At 42.4% G+C, this 24,938-nt stretch overlaps 1 protein-coding gene across 1 annotated transcript in view; it reads right to left on the reverse strand.

The window, feature by feature from the left end:
* Positions 1 to 24,938, reverse strand: part of RAPGEF5 (Rap guanine nucleotide exchange factor 5) — a 421,998-nt gene that overhangs the window by 243,074 nt on the left and 153,986 nt on the right. Inside the window, exons 4-5 of the mRNA XM_075315391.1 lie at positions 23,834 to 23,955; positions 5,359 to 5,527 (exon numbers count right to left, since the gene is read on the reverse strand). Of these exons, the coding sequence (XP_075171506.1) occupies positions 5,359 to 5,527; positions 23,834 to 23,955 (291 nt within the window). The remainder of the gene's footprint in view (positions 1 to 5,358; positions 5,528 to 23,833; positions 23,956 to 24,938) is intronic.

Below are 24,938 nucleotides of genomic sequence, written 5' to 3' on the forward strand. Positions count from 1 at the left end.
ATGATCCACTTTAAAGAAGTGAAATGCACATTTTTTTCCCCACCAAGCGTTTTTAAAAACCACTTCAGGAAAAAAAAAGAAAAAAAACATAAAAACTGCAATTTGGATTTCAAATAGAAATAAATAGGACATGTTTTCCAAGCGTTTTTTTTTTTTAAACTGTTTTTAAGGACAATGTTGGATCACATAAAGCTCAAAGAAACTTCTCAGAAACTCCATATAAACATTGTCAAAACCACCTCATGATATAGATCAGCAGTATAGCTATAGGACACCAGAGAAATGTCAAAACTAGTCACTGCATTACTATTATAGAGCACAGTAGATAAGCAAGTGCCATGTGCAGAAAACACATTCAATGCACTGTTCTTTATTAGCGTAAACTATTATTATTATTATTATGTGTGTGATTAGGATTTAAGAGGTTCATGTTCCCTCTTCCCTGGATATATGAAGCTAGAATTGTTTCTGTCCTACACTTCCTGACAGAAGTGCTGTCGCTTATCCATGTTATGTAAATAAAAGCTTATAACCTGACTTTAAATTCATCCATTGGTTTTATAAATTACTCTTTGAAAGCTGAAACCCTCCCAAATTTGGTTTAGGTTATAAAATAAAGTTGCTGCAAAGCTGAAATATTCCGAAAAAACAAGAGCACTGGGAGTATTCATGCAAAAGTAGAAATTTATTATAAATAAATAACAACAAGTAAGACAAAGGACATTTAGCAAGCAAGATAGAGGGAATGAAAATCTGGGTCCCATAAACCATACTACCAAAACTTTTTGTGGGATCAGGTATCTGAGGATTAAGTCAGGCTGGTTCACAGGTGATCAAGATCAACATACAGTTAAATAGGATGCGGAATTACATAGATCCTAAAAAGGTAGATCTTGTGAATCAAGCCTCAATTATCAGACACCCCCATACTGATACATATATGGTTGCCAGGACATCCAGTTACATGTAGGATATTCAAGCAATCAGATGTATATAAAAGGGACTAGAATCAGGTTGGTTCACAGGTGATCTAAGTCAGTATACAGTTATGTAGAGTATTTGAATCACATAAATCCCAATAATAGGGCAATGGATCCTGCGAATCAAATCCAATTTGTCTGATGCCCCCATAATATTACACACATGGTTGTCAAACAAACCAGGAGTAGCGGCAGACCTACGTTCACAAGGTAATATTTGCAAGGCAACCATTAAGTATCCATACGGTGGAAATAAAGTGCTTACCTAATTATGATGGTGGTTTAGGGGAGCCAGGCCAGACCAGAGGGAACCTCCGACGGCCGTTTCGCGGTTGACACCGCTTCTTCCGGGAGGGGTGAGTGCAGTGTGCAGGGAGAGGCGCCGTCCTTTTGAATATCCGTCACCCGGTCACGTGATGTAAATCACGTGACCGGATGCCACGGGAGCTAAGGACGCCAGCACCGCCACACAGTGTAATCTCGGGCCGCGCATAACTGCGCATGCGAGAGACACGCTGGGGAAAGAGCGGCGTCACAGCTCCCAGGCAACAGGAGGGACGCAGGAGAGGCGAGACGCCAAATAGAACCAAGGGGCACCCTTAAGGTACCAAAAGGTCCAATGGACGTCACACACAGACCGCGCCCCCCCTGGTGGCGGAATAGGAAAGGCAAAAGAGGAATATCTGTAATAGAGTTGCTTTATATATAAGCTCAAAAATGAACTTAATCCAAATAGATTCCCACAGGGGGCATACATCATCGAGTCCACCTGTCAACAAGCACAGAGGGGGGACGCGTCACCCCCAGTATGCGTGACAGTTACTCAAAATGGAAAAATGGCACCTGTGGGGATCATAGATTGGTAAAGATAAAGACATTCCTTAATTTGCCTTGCCAGCTTCGAAAGGAAGGACAGTATAAAGGAGTTAAATACATATATTAATAAAATTTAGAAAGTAGAAAAAGAAAATACAAAATGTATTCTACCAATATAATTGCTACAATAGGGTCAGGAATATAAATGACACCATAATAGGATGGGGAACAGTCCCTAAAACAAGTTATTAGATGACATATAAGTAGGTTAGTGCCATCCTCAGATACCTGATCCCACAAAAAGTTTTGGTAGTATGGTTTATGGGACCCAGATTTTCATTCCCTCTATCTTGCTTGCTAAATGTCCTTTGTCTTACTTGTTGTTATTTATTTACAATAAATTTCTACTTTTGCATGAATACTCCCAGTGCTCTTGTTTTTTCGGATTACTTTTGGAGTGTGCTGTCTCGGGGCCACACTGGAGGGTTAATTTTATACCTTGTCCAGTGCTGCCCAGTATGAGACTCTAAGTTTAACCATGAGGCTCTTTGCTTGAAAGCTGAAATATTGTTCATTTAATGAACAGAGAAAGGTCAGATTCTGGCAAGACAAAAGTTTTGTCGCTTTGTCATATAATGCACCCAATCCTAGTTTACATCATCCCCTGTGCTCACTAAATGATTGCTTAATAAGTGGGTGTGTATAAAAGAAACCTAGCACCCCAGACCTTCACTTGAACTGCAACTTGACCTCTGACAACATGCCAAAAATCCACCCTGAGACCAAAGCCTTGATTATCAAGAGGCTGAAGACCAGATCCACTGCAGAGGTGGCTGGCACCTTTAATGTGTCTCAGTGTCAAGTACAAAGAATTAAAAAAAGATTTGAAGGGACTAGAGATGTTTTTGACAAGCTCAGGTCTGGCAGACCCCGCAAGACAACTGCTCAGGAGGAATGTTTGTTGGTTAGAAAATCCAAAGCCAGCCCCTCTTCCACTGCAGCAGAGCTCCAACAGGCCTGGTCACCTTAAGTCCTTGTGTCAACTTGAACAGTTTATAGGATTCTGTCTCGAAATGGTCAAATCAGTACACAGAAGCCAGCACTAAACAAAAGGCAATTAAAAAAAATGGTGTGGCATTTGCTAAGTCCCACAGCCTGAAAAACACATGGATGCTGGAAAAGTGGAAGCAGTTGGATTTCTCTGATGAATCTTAAGTTGAATTACACCATAGCTGCCACAAATATTGCAGGAGACCTACTGGCCTGTATGGATAAAAAAAAAAAAAATACACCCAGAAAATGTTAAGTTTGGTGGTGGAAAGATCATGGTCTGGGGTTACATTCAGTATGGGGGGGGGGGTGTGCGAAACATTTGCAAGGTGGAAGGCAATATCAATAGCCTAAAATATCAAGTAGTATTAGCTACCTCTTACATTCTCAATCATAAAAGGGGTCAAATTCTGCAGCAGAATGGTGCTCCATCTCATACATCCATCTCTACAACAAAGTTTCTCCTGGCAAAGAAGATCAAGGTGCTCAAGGACTGGACAGCACAGTCACGAGACATGAACATAATTGAGCATGTTTGGGGTAGGATAAAAGAAGAAGCTTGGAAAACAAAACCAAAGAATCTAGATGAACTCTGGAAGACTGCATTCTTTGCTATTCCTGATGACTTCATCAATAAATTGTATGAATCATTGTTGAACCGCATGGATGCAGTCCTTCAAGCTCATGGAAGTCACACAAAATATTAAATATGGCTCTAATAGCACCAAAACTTCATTCACCAATGGTATGCAACATATCTTAATGGTATGCACATTACTTTCTGTGGGCGACAAAACTTTTGCCAAAATCTGACCTTTCTGGGTTCATTCATTCATTCATTCAATGATCAATATTTCAGCTTTGCAGCAGCTTTATTTTGATTTAACCTAACCCAAATTTGGGAGGATTTCAGCTCTCAAAAGAGTAATTTATAAAACCAATGGATGAATTTAAAGTCAGGTTATAAGCTTTTATTTACATAACACGGATAAGCGACAGAACTTCTGTCAGGGAGTGTATTTGTCAGAGAAATATAACACTCTGTGCAATTGCAAAATACAGCAAATCGGAGAAGACGACTTCTCATGATAGTATGGACTTGTTCATGGGTTAATTTCTTCCCTTTTACACACTTCATGGTACAATTATTATCTATCTGCAAAGGCACATACAAGGGACTATATTTATGGCTGACAGGAAAAGGAGACTGACTGAGGAACTTACTAGGTAAAATATTTATCGCTGCCAGATGACGAAGAAAACTGATTGAGGAACTTTCAAGAGACTATATTAATAAAATTAGGAAAAAGGGGTAAGGAGACTTATTAGTGAACCTACTAAGGAGTATGTAATGTAGTTCCCAGAGGGGGAAGGAGACTGACTAAGAAACTTACTAGGATCCCACCAAAGACAACTTCTGCAAGGAGTTTGTATGTTCTCCCTGTGTTTGTATGGGTTTCCTCCAGGTTCTCCAGTTTCCTCCCACACTCCAAAGACATACAGATAAGGACCTTAGATTGTGAGCCCCAATGATGACAGTGTTGCTGATGTTTGTAAAGCGCTGTGGAATTAATGGTGCTCTATAAATTAATCAATATTATTATTATTACCTATATCTATAACTTCCAGAGGTGAAAAGAAACTGACCGGGGAAATTATAGCGGACACTATAGTCAGATTACATTAATATGAGTATCGGAGAGTAGTGATGAGCGAGCAGTACCATGCTCTGGTGCCCAATACTCCTTACAAGGAGTTAGATGCTTGAATGTCTGCAACTTGACAACCAGAGTATAATGGAAGTGAATGGGAACTTGATCATATTTCCGGAAGAGTTCCCGGAAAAATGCTTGAGTTATCCAATGACCTTAATTATACTGGGGTGCTTGAGTAGCGCCCATCTGACCATCCAACTGCTTGTTACGAGTACCAAGCATGGTACTGGTTGCTTATAACTATTGGGTTTTGATGTTACACCATTTGTGCACCCATTAGCTAAATTAGGTTACTTCCGTTTTTTGTTGCATTCTTTTACATGTGTTTTATGGCGTTTTTGATGCTGTACTTTTTGTTTGTTGTTGTATGTTGTTTTAAAACAGCTGGTTTTTTTTAGTTTTCCTGGTATCAAACTTTATTGATACAATCAATGATTTCATATGTGAAAATATAATATTTTCCTCCCTAAACAAAGCAAATAGGAACTCTGTGCAGTATTTATGTAATCTGTTAATGGCCACCCAGAGTGCAGTGGACTTAGATGCAGCTCCTAGGAGTTCTTGGTGTCAGAACCTGTAAGTGCACGATGATTTTCAAATCTCATACGTATCACGATGAAATCCTGTTTCTACTTCTACAAAAATAAATAAATGTTTACCTAAGACAGTAAAAAACACAGTGTTAACATAAAATATAGATCTTGCATGGTGCGTTCTAATGCACTGTACTGTCAGCTATTTCTTGACTAGTCAGCTTAAATATTTGGCAGAGTTGTGATACGGAACACAAAACTTACACATCGCAGATATTCGAGGTCAGTGGAGCAAGTGGCGCAAGCTGTTTTAAGAGTTGAACGCCCATCTGCCAGCCTTTGTCTCTTCCAAATTCACAGACAGCATCAGCACACTCATCTGACGAAAACTGGTAGAACACAAAGCCATCTTGGAAGCAATGCTGTTTGTCCACTGTATGGAAATAAGAAGCAAAAGAATAGGATGTGTGAATTCAAGGTTATACAGCTATGTGTATGGTTATGTATATGCAGCCTGTTTAGACTTTGTTCCATATACTGTATCATAATAATGACCATTTATACACAGCATTGTCCTTGGTAGAAAACATGGAACAAGAATGGTCACTGCCTTCCTCAAGATCAGCACATTAGTCCTGCTGCTTAATATTCTCATGTTCTGGCTGCAGATCATTTATCCCAGATCACACTGAACATGTTAACGTACACATGTAAACACATCTATGGGATATGGAAGAGGCTCTCTGGGGAACACTTCTCAGCTGATGGGATGACACGCAGTCAATGAGGATTGTTTTCAAGCCTCCCGTGTGGAAGCAATATGCTCCTTTCTGAGAAACAACAGGGTTTCTAATGATGTTTCAAGCTCAAATAGGCTCTGATAATCCCCAGCCTTTCCTGCATTTAAACAAGTGATGCCTAAAATAAAACTGTAATTTAATTTCTAGAACCCAAAAAAAAAGGAAGAGTCTTATTGCCGTATGTGGAGTCGGGAAGGGATGTTTCCCCTAATATAGAGCTTACTGTCTGCCCTCTGGATCAACATGTTAGGTTATAGGTTGAACTCGATGGACTTGAGTCTACCTTCAATCTTAAAAATTAATAAACCTACAAATGAGAATCTGTATGGCAAAAAAAGTCAATTAACCTTGTTTTGTTTGTTTTTTTATATGAGATATGCCGAATGGTCATTACTAATGATTGGCTAGACAAAGCTCAGTGCTCGAAATGATGAGTAAACACTACAATGTTCAAATGCTCCTCACTCATGTGGAGCAGATCAGACACTCGGGATGGGCTCAACTCGAGTAACGAGTATAATGGAAGTCACAGATTGACCAGTTTGTCTCTCCGCCAACATGGAGCCAGCCATAAAGAGAGCATTTCCGGGGGTTGGAGGGTGGTTTTTTGTGGGGGGGGGCACATTACATCCAAAAACGTTTTTACCCTAAGTGAGAGCCAGAAACTGCAAGTGCCTGGATAACTACTGGCCAAATATCCATAACCAATAATCATTTCATAAATCCCCCAATCTGTACTGAGACAACTCCAAGTAGTTCCAGTGAGTCCCTCCCAGCAGCTCAAATAACTAGTAATTTATCCAAAAGTAATGAACCAACTTCAGTGAATACTACTAACACTGTAAATAAAGATGGAAATATAAAAATCACTCATTTTTTTCAAGTGGCCCCCGGCCGACACCCAAAAAGAAAAAGGGAATAAGAGGCTGTAGAGGCAGTGGGAAAACGACAAAATCAATTAGATCTCAAAGGATTACCACAGGAAAAGAGACCCTAACTCAAACAACTAAAAATTGTGGGATTTTCAATCTCTCAAGGTATGATCTCTCCACCAATGAGATTGCATTACTCAGCCGCGGTCTCTCTTTCTGCCCAAATTCTGATGTAAAACCCTTCCCACTTTATCTTGATCTAAATGAATTTTTCCGAAAACTTACTATACAGAGGCACTTCATCATCCAAGAAAGGAATAACCAGGGCAATCCCACCCCTGGTAATTCCAATATCAATTCTTCCAATCACATTAAGGCTATGTTCACACTAGAAAAATGATTTTTCTTAAGAAATTTCTTAAGAAATTTCTTAAGAGTGCACCTGTGTTAAAAAACGCACCAAAAACGCACCTGCGTTTTAGGTCCGTTTTAGGTCCGTTTTAGGTCCGTTTTAGGTCCGTTTTAGGTCCGTTTTTACCGCTGGTTGCTCCCTGCGTTATTGTGCCAATTATCTATGGCAAAAAACGCAGTTAGCTGCAGAAAAGAAGTGACATGCTCATTCTTTTTCTTAAGAAAATCTACTGAAAGAATTTTCTTAAGAAAAAAACGCAGTGTGTGCACAGCTAATTTTTTTTGCCATAGGTTTTGCTGGGGAATGTCTGCAGAAAGGTTACAAGAATTTCTCAAGAAATTTCTGCAGCAAAAACGGACCCAAAACGGACCCAAAACGCAGGTAAAAAACGCAGTGTGTGAACATAGCCTTAAGATGTTTTTTTACATGTTCCGGTCAGGACTGGAACTAATAATTTTTACCCAATACACCATAAAGGTCCTCATCTAGAAACCTTCCAACAACTAATTCTGAAAGATGTTCGGACCCTGACACCAAATAAAATAAAAAAAGATAATTTAAGTAGGGAAGAACGGAACGCCATAACATCTTTACAAAACAACAAAGAGCTGATCATAAAAAACGCGGACAAAGGGGGGGGAGTAGTCCTCATGGACAGAACATGGTATATTCAGGAAGGGAACCGGTTATTAAATGACCAGCTTTACTATGAAAAATTAGAATCAGATCGCTCCATCACGGTATTCTTAGATTACAAAAAGATGATTAAATCCGCTCAAGAGAAAAACATTCTAGACAAAAGAGAGATGAAATTTCTCGACATTGTAAGGTACAAAACCCCCTATTTTTATTTTCTCCCAAAAATTCACAAACACCCCACAAATCCCCCTGGTCGCCCCATTATATCTGGAAGAGAATCCATAACATGCAACCTTTCCCATTATGTTGATCTGTTTTTGCAAAAATATGTTTTAGAATTACCCTCCTATTTAAAAGATTCCTCTCAAGTCATCAATGAGTTAAAAAATCTGGCACCCTTTAAAAATTGTCTAATTATCACGATGGATGTATCATCACTTTATAGCAATATCGAACACAGTTTAGGCATTGCCGCTGTCAAACAACACCTTGATAACAATCCCTTGATGCAGGTTGAGCAGAAAACTTTTCTTTTAACGGCAATTGATTTCATTTTATCTAATAATATTTTCACCTTTGAGACCAATATCTACAGGCAGAAGAGGGGCTGTGCGATGGGGACGAGATTCGCCCCTAGTTACGCTAATCTGTTCATGGGGGTGTTTGAATCGTCTCACATCGCACAGTCCCCTCTGACAGAGGGTCATTTGGTTTACTACCGGCGCTTCATAGATGACCTGCTCCTCATTTGGAGGGGATCTCTATTACAAGCCAATCACTTCATTTCTCAACTCAATGTCAATTCCTGGGGTCTCACCTTTACCGCTGCGGTTTCTTCCAGTGCCCTCCAGTTCTTGGACCTGATGGTGAGGTTAGATGAAAATGGGGGGGGTCTCCACCTCGACACATTTCAAACAAGTAGATGTCAACAGCTACTTGAGGTTCGACAGTGGACACCTCCCTAGTTGGATAACCAATATTCCATACGGGCAATACTGGAGGGTCAGAAAAAACTGCACCGGTGATGATGATTTCCTGCAGGAATCCAATCTCCTGAGAAAAAGGTTCAGACAAAAAGGCTATCCATCTAAACTTCTGGAGGATGCCTTTAGTAAGACTAAGCAACTCACTCAGGACCTTTGTATCCGAAAGATCCAAGAGAAACAGCATAGTATTACAAAGAGTGAAGATAAATTGAATCCACGAAAATGGAGTTTAGTAACTACTTTTTGCAAATCCAGGATCCAAATTCACAAACTTCTAGAGAAATACTGGTTTATATTACAGGGTGACCCGCTACTTCGAGATCAGATCCCCCCTAAGCCCTCCATCATCTACCGGAGGAATATAAACTTGAAGAATCTAGTAGCGCCAAGTAATCCTAATCTTAAAGATTCTCCTAAAACCACCATTGTTTCCAGTAACAACGGAAACTATCGCTGCAACACCTCTAGGTGTAAATGCTGTGAGGTTATTGGTGATAAAATCACTTGCTTTACATCCCGGACCACAAATGCTCTTTTCCCCATTCAATTTCACCTAAACTGTCAGAGCACCTATGTTATTTACCTGCTTGAGTGCACGAGCGGTCTACAGTATGTGGGCCGTACAGTACAAACTATGCACGCCAGGTTGAATAAACATAGGTCCAATATCAAAAATGGCTTCCAACAACACAGTCTACCTCGACATTTTCAAATTGCACATCAGAAGGATCCCAAACAATTGAGATTATTAATTATTGATCACATAGATAACTCCGGATCCGATCGGTTCGAGAGACTTATTAAAAGAGAGAGTTACTGGATATTCAGATTGGGTACCTTACACCCTGAGGGTCTTAATATGACTATTGAGAATGTAGCCAAATAATGAATTGATTTAATGAATTCTGTTGCTCGGGTTTGGGGGAGGAAAAAAAAAAAAAAAAAAAAAAAAAAAGGGGATTCACAGCACCTATTGTGCTGGAAAAATAATTCACAGCACCCATTTTGCTGGCATATGCACCCAGGGGTTGAGACTCAATAAGCATTTCACAATTGAATCGGAACCTTTATTGTGCTGGCATATGCATGATTCTAGTGTTCGGATTCTGTAAAAGTGATTCACAGCACCTATTGTGCTGGCATATGCACCCAGTGGTTGAGATTTAATAGACATTTTTGTCAGATCTGGAAAAGCGGTTCACAGCACCTATTGTGCTGGAAAAGTGATTCACAGCACCTATTGTGCTGGCATATGCACCCAGTGGTTGAGATTCAATAGACATTTAATAATGCAATCGGAACCTTCATTGTGCTGGCACATGTATGATTCCACTGCTCGGATTCTGGAAAAATGATTCACAGCACCTATTGTGCTGGATATGCACCCAGTTTTGAGATTCAATAGCTATTTCTGTCAGTTCTGGAAAAGCAGTTCACAGCACCTATTGTGCTGGAAAAGCAGTTCACAGCACCTATTGTGCTGGAAAAGCAGTTCACAGCACCTATTGTGCTGGCATATGCACCCAGTGGTTGAGATTAAATAGACATTTAACGCAATTTTAAAAATAAGAATATCCATTCCCTAATTTATAAATTTAAATTCTTGATCTACCCACACTGACATACATTATAACAATATTATTACATGTTAGTAGTGCAGGCATACTCAGATCATTTTTTTGAAAAGTTCTCATGATTTTATGTATTAAGTTTTAGGAGTTAATATATGATTTATATGATTATATTATCACATGTGTTTTTAAATAATGTTTTTATGGCAAAGAGTCTTTTTGAAAAATCCTTTTTAAATATCTTTTATTAGCTTTTATATTATTGTTGAAGGGCTGGTTGTGATACATTAAGGCAGGGGTGGGGAACCTTTTTAATGCCGAGGGCCATTTGGAATTTTCTACCAACCTTCGGGGGCCGCACAAAACTATCAACTTAAAATTACCCTGCTATACTTAGTCAAACAATTAACTCATCATGGCGGCTGAAGCTTCTTGTTTTTGGTGCGGCTATATTATTCAATATTGATCTTATTGCTTCTCACAACTGTTTTTCCACGTTTGTGTCAGCTGGGACTGCTGTAAATACATCACAGGAGATGCTGAGGGCATATACATCACAGGAGATGCTGAGGGCATATACATCACAGGAGATGCTGAGGGCATATACATCACAGGAGATGCTGAGGGCATATACATCACAGGAGATGCTGAGGGCATATACATCACTGGGGAGGGCTGGAAGGAATATACATTGCTGGGAGGACTAGACATCACTGGGGAGGGCTGGGAGGACTAGACATCACTGGGGAGGGCTGGGAGGACTAGACATCACTGTGGAGGGCTGGGAGGACTAGACATTACTGTGGAGGGCTGGGAGGACTAGACATCACTGGGGAGGGCTGGGAGGACTAGACATCACTGTGGAGGACTGGGAGGACTAGACATCACTGGGGAGGGCTGCGAGGACTAGACATCACTGGGGAGGGCTGCGAGGACTAGACATCACTGGGGAGGGCTGGGAGGACTAGACATCACTGGGGAGGGCTGGGAGGACTAGACATCACTGGGGAGGGCTGGGAGGACTAGACATCACTGGGGAGGGCTGGGAGGACTAGACATCACTGGGGAGGGCTGGGAGGACTAGACATCACTGGGGAGGGCTGCGAGGACTAGACATCACTGGGGAGGGCTGCGAGGACTAGACATCACTGGGGAGGGCTGCGAGGACTAGACATCACTGGGGAGGATTATATATCACTGGGGAGGATTATATATCACTGGGGAGGATTATATATCACTGGGGAGGATTATATATCACTGGGGAGGATTATATATCACTGGGGAGGATTATATATCACTTGGGAGGGCTGGGAGAAATATAAGGACATTGCTAGGGGTTCTGACATACCAGGGGGGCACAGGCAGCAGTGTGGAGGCCGCAGGGGCATAGGCAGCAGTGTGGAGGCGACAGGGGCACAGGCTGCCGTGGGGAGGCCACAGGGGGACAGGCTGCCGTGGGGAGGCCACAGGGGGACAGGCTGCCGTGGGGGAGAGTGAGGAGCACAGGCTGCCGTGGGGGAGAGTGAGGAGGATGAGACGCTGCACGGAGCACAGGCTGCAGTGGGGATGTGCAGGGGCACACACAGGCATGGGAGCACAAACACACCTGTCGGACGCTGAGGTAGTAGCTTCTCTTCTGTGGAAAAAGAGCGAGTTGAGCGCTTACTCCACCCACAAAGTACGTCCTCACGCTAGCATGAGGACGTAAGCCATACAGGGTTTAAAGGGCCAGCAGCAAGCAAGACGCTGCTGCCTCCCGAGCTCTGTGGACTGTGGAATGTGCCCGGGGGCCGCAGAAAAGGTCATGGCGGGCCGCATACGGCCCGCGGGCCGGAGGTTCCCCACCCCTGCATTAAGGGTTAACATTTCAATTAATTTGGTGCTGACCAATGGAATCGCACCTGTCCCTTGAAATAGTATTCTCCACATTCCGTTTTATATCCACCTGATGAAGATATTGTGTATATCGAAACGCGTTGTGGCTGATAGAAAACAATAAATTCTAAAACAATAAATTCTAAAAAAAATTAATCTAATACTGTGGCCTCCTTAGCGCTCTATCAGACCGTGCTTCTATACTTTACTAGAAACTGCAAGTGGCTCTCAGTGTGGTGCCTGCTCACATCATTCATTGAAGCGAGTCGGCACTTTGTAAGCACTCACAATACTCAGCCGAGCACCGCGAGTACCCCGCTGCTCTATCATTAGTCATTTATTACCATTTTACATCCTTGGTCTGCATATTTTTTGGCAGCACATACCCTCTACCTAATGACAATTCCTCGGTCACGTAACAGAGAAGAAAGCAGTCAATGCACAATCTTTGTTTCCCCAAGGATTTTGGTGGTCCTGTTACTGTTAGGCCTGTTTTTAACTGACGTGTTAAAAACGTATATGTCGCTCCGTGTACCGTGATTCATGGCCCACGTGTGTTCTACATGTGCTATCCGTGATAGCACATGGAAATAGGCTTTGTGCACACGTTGCGTTTTTTTTCAGTGCAAAAAAAACGCACCCTCTGGCAGAGGAGACAATTGTAAACAATGCGTTTTGGGAAAAAACGCATCAAAAACGCATGCGTTTTTCGTGCGTTTTTCATGTGTTTTCTTCAGCTGCGTTTTTGACCACATGATCCAGTGACAGTGCCACAGTACATCCAGTACACAGTGTCAGCCTTCCTGCAGAGATGTGAGTGTTGTCCACGGGAGAACGCAGCTGCCCATGCCCACGATTTGGGTTCAGGATGCTGTGGACTTGCTCTATTCTACGTGCAGAGAACACTCTTGTCTCCGCAGCATAAATTGACATGCTGAGGCTCGGGAAGCCGCGGCACAAGTCAGTTTATGCTGCGGAGAAAAGAAGCCCAGTGGGCACGAGATTTCTAAAAATCCTTCCACTGTGCTTCTACTGCACAACGCAGCGTTATGGACGCAGGGAAAACACTCTGCGCCCATAACGCTGCAAACCCTGATTGTGGGCACACAGCCTAAAATGTGTCAATGGATGTCAAACATATATATAACGTCCCACCCCCCTGCATATTCTAAGCTGGCGCCCTTTAGTGCCTTTCATGTGGCACTAAAGGATGCCTAGCCTTGTATTTAGCCCAAAAAAAAAAATAATTAAAATAAATGACGTGGGGTCCCCCCTATTTTTGATAGCCAGTCAGGGTAAAGCAGACAGCTGTAGCCTGCAAACAACAGCTGACAGCTTCATCTTGTCTGGTGATCAATTTGGAGGGCTCCCCAAGCTGTTTTTTTTTTTTTTATAAATAATTAAAAAAAAAAAAAAAAAAAAAAAAAAAAACCAAACGTGGGGTCCCCCCAAATTAGATCACCAGCCAAGGTGAAGCTGACAGCTGGGGTCTGGTATTCTCAGGATGGGAACAGCCATGGTTATTGGACTCTTCCCAGCCTAAAAATAGCAGGCTGCAGCCGCCCCAGAAGTGGCACATCCATTAGATGCGCCAATCCTGGCGCTTCGCCCCAACTCATCCCGTTGCCCTGGTGCGGTGGCAAACGGGGTAATATATGGGGTTCATACCAGATGTGTAATGTCACCTGGCATCAAGCCCAGCAATTAGTGATGTCACGGCGTCTATTTGATACCAGAAATAACTAATTGACAGTAATAGCAAAAAAAATTGACAACAAAAAAAAAAATTATTTGAAAAAAACACTCCCCAAAAACATATCCTCTTTCACCAATTTATTGAAAAGAAAAGAAAAAAAATTGGGTCCGCAGTATCCATTTTTGACGTCCCATGTCGCCTCTGGACCTTCTAGAATATGGGGGGCACGCTCAGAGAACGTGTCCCCCATTTTCTAGTAGTGCAGACCCTCCATTTAAGGAGAGTGGGTGCAAAGAATCTGTACCCACTCTCCCCGGGTCACAGCTGTAGTGTGCCGAGCAGCAGCCAGCGCAGCTCACACTGAACACAGGAAGCTGTCAGCTGCTCGGCACATGTGACCGGCGCACACTGTGAAGGAGGAGGGGGATCAGCGCTGTGACAGGTACGGGGGTTACCGGGAGACACCGGGCTGGAATAGGGGGTGATCTGGCAGGGCCTGGGGAGCAGTTTTCTGTCGCATGTGTTATTGCAAATGCGACAGAAACAGAGGAGTAGGGCGGCCGGTGCGCTGCTGTGCGCGCGGCCATGTTGGATTTTCGGGAGGGGGGTCGGGGCGGGCACTTTGGCGACACCGGCTTTCCTGAACTTTACCAGGTAAAATGCCTGCGTTCTGTATGCCGATAAAGCATGGGGACCGCAACAAAAATGCAGCGAACTGCAGTGTAGCTGCGTTCTGACCCACATCATTGATTTCAATGGGGGGAGAACGCAGCTACAACGCACAAAAGAAGTGACATGCTGCTTCTTTCTCCGTACCGATTTTTGGCATCCAGAACGCTGCGTTTAGATACGCAGCGTGTGCATTGATTTTTCGGCTCTCATAGACTTTGCTGAGGAAGCTGAACGCATGCTATTTGGCACTGAAACGCTGCAATTCTAAACGCAGCGTATCCGCGGGAAAAAACGCAACGTGTGCACATAGCCATAAACTCACCTGTCCCCACTCCAGCTGTCCGTGGTGCTGAAGTCTCCCGAATGCTGTGTCCATGCGCTGTGTCTCGCACTGCTGCAGCAACTTCCGGGTCGGCTGTGTAGTGCATAAGTGCATATTCATGACCATAATTAGCCGGCTTGGAAGGAGAGACAGCAGCGACTGAAGACAGCTTAGCTGGAGACGGGGGAGTTTAAAAAGCTTTTATTTACAATGCACGTGTTTTTCTGGTACATGTTTCACGGATCACACCATAGTGTGGTCCGTGGGACATCAGTGATGGTGGGAAAAAAAACTAACATGTTTCCGTGCTAAAATCTCAGCCGCACGGAGACACTGATGTGTGCACAAACATTGATTTTAATGGGCAAAAAAAAAAAAAAAATCACAGTTATAATGAAGAGGGAGTGAAATGTATTAATCATATTGGTATTCAACCTATGTGACTCTCCCCCTTCTATATGATGGACAGATAATTGAAAATTCTCCTTAACTTAGTATACATAAGATGTGTAAAAGAACATACATGGAGTGTACATATTCATAAAATTATCAAAATGTTATTAAGTGTAATAGAAAAAGACAAAAGTTAAAAATATATCATCATAAATGCATGGTGTAAATAGAGGGCTCCAAACTAGGAGACATATCCCTATGTGTTAATGACAGCACAAAAGAGGTCAATATAGATGTTCAAATAACGTATATGAACCTGTATGCGTTAAAGTGCACATCTATATGTATCACTATATGCTACAATGTGTTAAATCCAAATATGGGAAAGCAAGTCTGCAGCAAGTGCTGAATATGTATAGGATAAACATCTCTATTAGGTATATAGTTTGCTTACCCATAGTGAGGATATGCCTGAATTGCTGTCACCAAGCACAGAGGAGGACACACAGCTCCCAACTCCTGGACACGTGTGTCGCGTTAGCTTCCTCAGCAGGGGGAGGGCGGATGTGTGTCCTATCTCTATGAGCTATGTATTATAGGGTTCCCAATAAATCCGATCAATGATTAAAGTGTGCCCAGGTGATGTTAGTTCGCCGAAAAGCTCCTCGTTTCCCTCCATTTACACCATGCATTTATGATGATATATTTTTAACTTTTTTCGTTTTCTATTACACTTAATACAATTTTGATAATTTTATGAATATGTAGACTCCATGTGTGTTCTTTTACACATCTTTTGTATATTGATTTTAATGGGCCTGCGTATGGCCGTGATTCTGGTACGTATAAAAAAACCTTACATATGTACCAGAATCACTGACTTATGAAACAGGCCTGATGCCAGCGTCACACGGTACGATATATCGGGCGATACGCCGTCGGGGTCACGTCGTTAGTGATGCACATCCGGCATCGTTTGATATATCGTACCGTGTGACACCTCCGAACGACTGTGAACGAGCAAAAATACTCACCTTATCGTTGCTCGTTGACACGTCGTTCATTTTCAAGATGTCGGTCCTCCTTCTGTGCTCCGGTTGTTCATCGTTCCCGAGGCAGCACACATCGCTAAGTTTGACACCCCGGGAACGACGAACACAGCTTATTTGCGTCCCGCTAGCAATGCGGAAGGAAGAAGGTGGGCGGGATGTTACGTCCCGCTCATCTCCGCCCCTTCCGCTTCTATTGGCCGGCCGCTGTGTGACGTCGCTGTGACGCCAAACGTCCCTCCCCCTGCAGGAAGAGGATGTTCGACCGCCCACAGCGACGTCGTTAGAGAGGTAAGTACGTGTGACGGGGGTTAACGACTTTGGTTCCTACAGAGATCCATTGGGAAACTGATTTCTTTCAGATCTGTTTTTTTTAACATTAGAGTCTATGGCAGACGGATCCATTTACGGATTGCTATTCATTTGTAACGGATCCAGTAAGAAAACAACAGATCTGTTACAAAGGTAAGTACGACGGATGGCTAAATAGTATTCTGTTTACTAATCCGTCCTCTATAAACTCTTATCTTTAAAAACGGATCTGGCACACATCCATTATTTAACAATAGACAAACAAGTTGTGTTTGCACAATTTTTTTGGTAACGGATCTCTGATAGATCTGTGCTAATAGATAATTACAGGACATGTGAACTCAGCCTTAGGCTATGTGAGCACGTTGCGTCCTGTCCCTGCAGACATTTCTGCAGCGATTTGACAGCACATGTGCGCTTCAAATCGCTGCAGAAACACTATGTAATGAATGCAGTGAAAAAGCCGATTTCACGCGCTCTGGATGCAGCACACACCATAGACAGAGCGGGAACTGCATCCAAAGCGCACGGAATAAGTGACATGTTGCTTTTTAGAACGCAGCGATTTGGCAGCATGCAAATCGCTGCGTTCTAAAACGCAACGTGCGCATGGATTATGCACAATCTTCATAGATTGTGCTGGGGACGCAGGACACATGCAGTTACGCTGCAGTGCAATACGCAGCGTAACTGCATGCAAATACGCAACGTGTGCACATAGCCTAAAGGTGGCTTTACACGCTACGTCACGGGGTCACAGATTTTGTGACGCATATCCGGCGCGTTAGCAATGTCGTTTCGTGTGACACTTATTAGCTATTTTGAATCGTTGCAAAAATGTTCAAAATCGCTAATCGGTGACATGCCCCCCTAATCTCAATTATGGTTGGTGCTGCAGTAGCGATGTTGTTCCTCGTTCCTGCGGCAGCACACATCGCTACGTGTGACAACGCAGGAACGAGGAACCTAACCTTACCTGCGTCATGCCAGCAATGAGGAAGGAAGGAGGTGGGCGGGATGTTCGTCCCGCTAATCTCCGCCCCTCCGCTTTGATTGGGCGACCGCTTAGTGACGTCGCGGTGACACCTAACGCACCTCCCCCTTGAGGGAGGGATTGTTCGGCGGTCACAGTGACGTCACAGAGCAGGTATGTGTGTGTGACGATGCCGTAGCGTGTAAAGCGGCCCTTGGTCTGATATTTTTGGAACTTCCCTGCTTGGGCACAGTATGGCCACGTGCACACATTGAGTATTTGGTGAGTTTTTACCTCAGTATTTGTAAGCCAAAACCAGAGGCGGGTAAAAAGATACACAAGTGGTGCCCGTGTTTCCATTATACTTTTCTTCTGACTTTTCCACTCCTGGTTTTGGCTTAGGCTGCTTTCACACATCCGTTTTTTGCTGAGCGGCACAATACGGCGCTTTGCAGAAGAAACGCAACCGTTTTTTTTTTGCCGCCGGTTGCGTTTTTTCCCCATAGACTTGCATTAGCGCCGTATTGTGCTGCATGGCCTTGCGTTGCGTCCGTTTTTTGCCGGATTTGGCACATTTAGCCCATGCGGCGGCCGTATGGAACGTTGCCTGGCACATTTTTTGTGCGGCGAAAAAAACGCATCGCGCCGCGATTTGCAATGCAAGCCTATGGTTGCCGGATGCGGTGTGCTGCAGCAAAAACCGCATCCGGCCGCCAGATCCGGCGCGATGATGCGTGATTTGCAATGCAAGCCTATGGTTGCCGGATGCGGTGTGCTGCAGCAAAAACCGCATCCGGCCGCCAGATCCGGCGCGATGATGCGTGATTTACAATGCAAGCCTATGGACGCCGGATGTGGCGTGCTGCAGCAAAAACCGCATCCGGCTGCCGGATGCAATTTTTGCACTGCGCATGCTCAGTATCAAGCCGCATCCATCAAAAAACGGACGGGCCGCATGGAAAAACTTATGCAACGGATCCGGTTTTTCGCCGCATCCGTTGCATAGCTTTTTGAGCTGGATTGAGCCGCACTGCAAAAAACGTATGTGTGAAAGCAGCCTTACAGATAAAAAACTCAAATACTTACAGCAGCAGGTGCTTTGTGTACATAGCTAAAGCACTCGAAAAGGAGTATAATCAGGTACACGGGCTCAGTTTTCCAGATCTAGCATTTAATTTCCCCAAAACTATATCACTGCAATACATGGCACCTTATCTGGGGCACACACAATATTTCTGTGGGTACCATGTGTAGCAGTAATCCGGTGGGTACCTTGTGGCACTATTCCTGCAGTCAATGTTTAATGCTATGTTAGGTAATGTGACATACTTTTTTATTAACATTTTATTTTGGTCTATATTGCCTGACAATTTCTATCATAAAAGTAGATTTTGTGAAAAAAGCAATTGTACTGTATATTTGTATTTTTCTTCTATTATTATTATTATTATTATTATTATTATTATTATTATTAATAAAGTTATTAAGTTTATTTGTTCTTTAACCCTAGAACGCATACCTGGGCCTCGCAGGCCTGCCAAGTTACTTGTTTTCTATGGTTGATTTCTATGGTTATGCGTTCTAGGTTAAGATGTGCAATAAGGAGCACATACCTGTTAGTGTACAGCCCTGTTTTTCTACTATATACAATTTATTTTGTCCCCACTCATGTGTGACACAAATAATTTCCCTCCACAGAATACTATAAAGGCAAAAGAACGCAAACAAAATAGATAAGAAAAGGATTATCCAAATATATTCACATTCTTATTATCACAGAGATAAAAAAAAATGACTGTGAGGAACCTTTATCGTTCTTCTTGGAAATGGGAGTTTAGAGAATGTAAACACCGCGCTCCCGGCTGCCGGCTTAGCACATTCATGCTATAAGTGAGATTACTTTAATATTGTAAAATGCTATTGCTGTGATGTACTGCAGAGACCTAAAGGAAAATGCTCAACATATTTCTGACGGGATTTAAAAAAAAAAAGGAGCTCCTGGGGCCGTGCGTGCGAGCTTTTCCAGCTACAAAACTCCCTCTTTAGGTCTCATACACCTGGCTGTATCGCAGATTCATTTTTTAGAGAGCTACGGTATAAAGAGCCACTTGAAGAGGTGAATGTGGTTTTAACTGTACCTCTGAGTTTATACTGAAGTGCACAGGGTTTTTTTCTATTAGAAACAGAAGAAGAGGCCAAAGTCAAACTGATTTGCTGCATGTTGCTTTAACCGTTCGTGTTGCCACCTGGAAAGACAACCTCAACAATTATGAATGACAAATTACTCCGAAGACGGTCAACTGAAATTTCAAGTGTAGGACAAGTTTATCAAAAGTTTCTTTGTAATGTAATGGCATAGACCAATTCTTCTTTCTTTGAGTAAAGGCAAGAAGGGCTCAATTACAGCAGTAAGATCTGATTTTAGAGCTAGTGAGGCTTTCCGATCATCATAGCGGCTCAATACCAATATTATTGAAGCGATAAGAAACACCACTGTTGGCTTAATGAACATCTAAATATAACAAACAAAATAAAACATAAACATTTCTATTTTAGGAGAACAGGCTGATCAGGAGACTACCGGTAAATGAGCAATTTGAAAAAAGCGTGACTTGATGGCAACTGGATTGGCCAACCACCTAATGTGTATGGGGGCCTCCTGATTTTACTCCGACAATATCTGAAGTCAAATGCTCAATCCTCTTGTTTCCATCAGATGTCAGCCACTGCAGGAGGTGTATGTGACCGCTTTCTCGCCTCTCCCCAAAGAGAACATTCATATGTATGGAGGAGTCAAAAGACAGATTTTGGCCGAACAAAGAGAGGCTCTTAGAAGAGTAGATAAAAGATTTAGTGAACAGCACTAAGGCAGAGTTCAGATGAGCCTTGAAATTATTGACCCACTGACTGAGGATAGGTACATGCACGGTTTGTCCATTAAATTAATAAAAAACATTGCACGTTGCAATTTTTTTCGCACACTGACTAACATTGGCCCGCCTGCTGTCCATGTATGTTGTCCATGTCTGATTCACGTTTCCTGGCCAAAATGATTTTTATATTTAGGCTGGAATTTGACTTTGTTCAGATTGAAAAATTCTGATTGACTCCTGAGTCTGCCTGTGTTGATCCCAGACACCACAGAAACAAACTGCTGTGTGCTGATTCATAGGCAGGCTAGCCGGAGTTAAAATCTACTAGTCTGGTTGCTCCTTACATGTTATGGAGAGAAATATCATATCTGCTCCCCTCCTATTAATGCTAGTGTAATCCTTCTATGAGTCACACATGCCAGATGTAGTTTATTTTACGTTGATCTGTCAGGTGTGGTGTCCAAGACACTATGGTAAACGTTGTGCTTAAGTTGTGGAGTTTCCTCTGTTTTTTATATTTCTTTCCTGCTCTTGTTTTCCTCCTGAATCTCTTATTGTCTTTACTTTTGTGTGTGTGTGCTATGTGACAATAGTTTTGGTTTCCTTTATCTGACTTTATCTGTGGGTTTCTACACACTTCTGTCCCGTCCTTCCCTAGGAGGAGGGGGAATCAGATCAGCACTCGTCAGAAGCAGGGACAGTAAGGAGACTCAGGCATCTCCACCATTAGGAGTATCTGAGATTCAGGATACCATAGGGTCCCCTAACTTGAGAAACAGTTTAGGAGCCCCGGTTCCCCCTGCTATCCTTTAGTCATCACGACAGTATGACATACGATGATTATTTCAAGCAAGAGTATTGGATGCAATATGCTAATGTCACTCGGCTAAAACTCTGCTGCGGGAGTGACCCTAGTGTCATGCTACTGTGCTCAGATTCTCTCGAAGCACAGGTGAGGAGAAGAAAGAAGTTAATTTCCCCATGTTCTCCACTGCCTATCTCTGAGTATATCGGACTGACTCGGATGAAATCTGAGTGCAGTTCGATGTTTCACATGCACCCATATACATGTATAGGTGCGTGTGATCCGAGACATGCTGCCAATCGCAGTATGCTGCAATTTGTTTTCGCGGTCCAATTTGAGCTGAGGAAAAACACACAGCTTTGCTCTGCATCATTGACTAGCATGGCAGGTCTCTCCCTGCGTGAGTGTAAAGGGAAAAAGATGTGTCACTCAAGGGGAGCGTTGGGGAGAAGCTGGGACCTACCAGTCCGACTACTCTCCAGTGGACTTTGAAGAAATAATATAGCCAGAGTCTGATACATGCTGCCTGAGGATCCAGGATCCATGTATCAGCTGTCAGGTTCCCTTTAAGCTGCTTGATGACCAAATTCTGCACCGTTCTAGCAGCATTAGAAGGACAGGCAGGGAATAACCGGCAATATGTCTGATTCCACTGGACACAAAAGTGTTCTCATAGGAAATTATGGGATTAGATTTAATTATTAGTTTCAATCTACAGTTTTGTGTTTAGCAGGAGAGATTCAAGACACAAGGCCGGACCGATCTCAAGGGGACCTAACACAAAGTGAGCTAAAATTATACATTATAAAAAATCAGAAGTGACCTAAAAAAAAATAAAATAAAAACATAAATAAATCTTCTATATAAACATAAAGGCACTATAAACAACTTATTACAATATATTTCAACAGATATAATCTATATACATTAAATAGTGACCATTTACCATTTGTCCTCCCTCAGTAGTACAATGTGCTAAACTATAGCATTTAAGAACAGATTATGTTACCATTTTTTGGTACAAAAGGGGGAGGTCCAACTAATAAAGTGTTTGCCTTGGGCTCTATAAAGTCGTTGAACAGTTGTTCAATTATATTAATTGTTACGTCACACCCACCTGCTTTACAATGTTTAGAAAGATTATATCAATTGGTTTAAAAGATTATTCCCATCATTAAAAATATGATAACTTGTGGAAAGGTGGGGGTACAACTTCTTGGATTACCACTGAAGAAGGGGCAAGCATCCCAAAATGTGTTACTGTATGATCAACTAAAAGAAGGAATGTCATCTTCTTGAACAATCTTTGAGTCTTCCTCACCCGGGAATGCAGCCTTGTTAAATGGAAACTGTCACCAGATTTGGTGACTATAAGCTGCGGCCATCACCACTGGGCTCTTATATACAGTATTCTAATATGCTGTATATAAGAGCCCAGGCCGCTGCGTAGAACTTAAAAATTACTTTATAATACTTACCTAAACGATCAGTGCAGTGCAGGCTGGTCAGATGGGTGTCTCCGTTCTCCGGGTGCGGCACCTTCTCTTTCGGCCATCTTTGTCCTCCTTCTTCTTGTCCTACGTCATGCACACAGGCCGGCATTGAGGTCCTGCGCAGGCGCACTTTGACCTGTCCTGAACATGGCAGATCAACGTATTGTAGTGCGCATGAGCGGGACCTCAATGCTGGCCTGTATGGCTGACGTAGGAAACGTCATACACCCAGGCTTCAGAAAAAAGAAGACAAAGATGGCCAAAAGAGGAGGCTCCACCCCCCTATAACGGAGACACCCATCCGACCAGTCTGCACCGCACCGACTGTTTAGGTGAGTATTATAAAGTTATTTTTACGTTCTACACAGCGGCCTGGGCTCTTATATACAGCATGTTAGAATGCTGTATATAAGAGCCCAGTGGTGGTGGCCGCAGCTTATAGGCCTTAAATCTGGTGACAGGTTCCATTTAATGGTTTTCTTATTGTCCTATTCTGAAGCTGTACTTATGAGACAGCCCCTTTAAGAACTATAGATTTTGCTTCTATTGGGAGCTAAAAATCATTCAGAATAATGATGTTAACCATACACAAAGCAGAACAGATTGATTTACTTTCCTGCGTGTCTTTTGAAAACAAATAATTTCAAGCCTAGTACTAGTGGAAACATGTTCAGTGAAGGATTAGCTACAGAAATAACACCTCCGGTAAATGCAGCAGCTATATAACATAGAGACATGCACGTGCACCAAGGAGAAGTAAAATCAAAGTAATGGTACATGCTGCCAGCCTAGGACGTGCCTTTCCCTTCATGCACCGCTACTTTTCAATCCAAGAACAGAAGAGGTTATCCATAAAATTATTCTCATCTCAATAATCCTTCAGAACAGCTGCAACACTTTTCAGAAAAAAAAAAAAAAAAACTGTTTGCACTGTCTCTCATCTCTCATTAGGATTTTTCGAGTTCTATAAACAGAAACGTTTCCAAATAAACAGACCTGAAAGCAGGATTCCCAGTTTCAGCAAGATTTGCCAGATTCCAGTAGCGGTGTATCTACACTGAACAAAGGGGCAATGCTGCATGAGCCAGTCCACCAGCTCCGATCCTACACAACTTTTTCTAAAAAAGCAAAAAAAAAAATATGCAATAAATAAAATCAGGAGCTGTATTAAAAGATATATAATGCAGAAAGAAATATTAAAAAAATAAAAAGAGGTTTTAAAATTCAATTAACTGATAAATGAAAATAAACATTTAAAAATCCACAAATATTTCTTAATTTTTATATTATTCAAACATTAACTGTACATTATAAAAAAAATGTTTCCAGCCTAAATATGGGGAGCTGACATTTTCTTAAAGGGACAATAAAACTTATGATGAAAAACGTTCCCAGTGTGTATGTCTGCAGATATTTTGGAAACAGTCTTGTAAATATCTTGAAGAGAACATAAGTGTTAATTTCCTTCTGATCCCTTTCTGTATTGACTGATAGATTTTTTTTTTCCCCAGAAATAACTCCTCTTGTCAATGTGCTGGTTTACTATATACAATGTGCTAAATTTGCAAATGCATTTCATTATCAAATCACAATTGTTTTGTCTTGGGAGGTAATTACTATAAAATGAAAATGGCCATCACTTTGTTACACTAACAGAAAACAGTCCTAGCATGTTAGAACAGGTGCCTGTGAGCATGTGCAGTATGTAGATGTGCTCCCAGTGGACATTTTATATATAATACCAAAGGATACTGAGCTAAGAATAGGCCACTTACAGGGCTGTCCACCCTGACAACCTGATCTAATACTGGAGATAGCAGGGGTGGTGAGGTAAGAAGAGGCTGCTCACACTGCTGTCTACACTGTATGTGATCTAATACTGTGGATGGCAGGGGTCGTGAGATAAGAAGAGACAGCTCACATTGTTGTCCACCCTGCCTCTCTGATATAATCTTGGAGATAGCACGGGTGCTGAGCTAAGAAAAAGTTATCCACCCTGTCTATCTAATCTAATACTGGAGATAGCAAGGGTGCTAGGGTAAGAAGAGGCTGCACACAATGCCATCCACCCTGTCTATCTGATCTAACACGGTTCAGGCCC

The sequence above is a fragment of the Anomaloglossus baeobatrachus genome, chromosome 6, assembly GCF_048569485.1.
Source record: "Anomaloglossus baeobatrachus isolate aAnoBae1 chromosome 6, aAnoBae1.hap1, whole genome shotgun sequence".
NCBI classification, from domain to species: Eukaryota; Metazoa; Chordata; class Amphibia; order Anura; family Aromobatidae; genus Anomaloglossus; species Anomaloglossus baeobatrachus.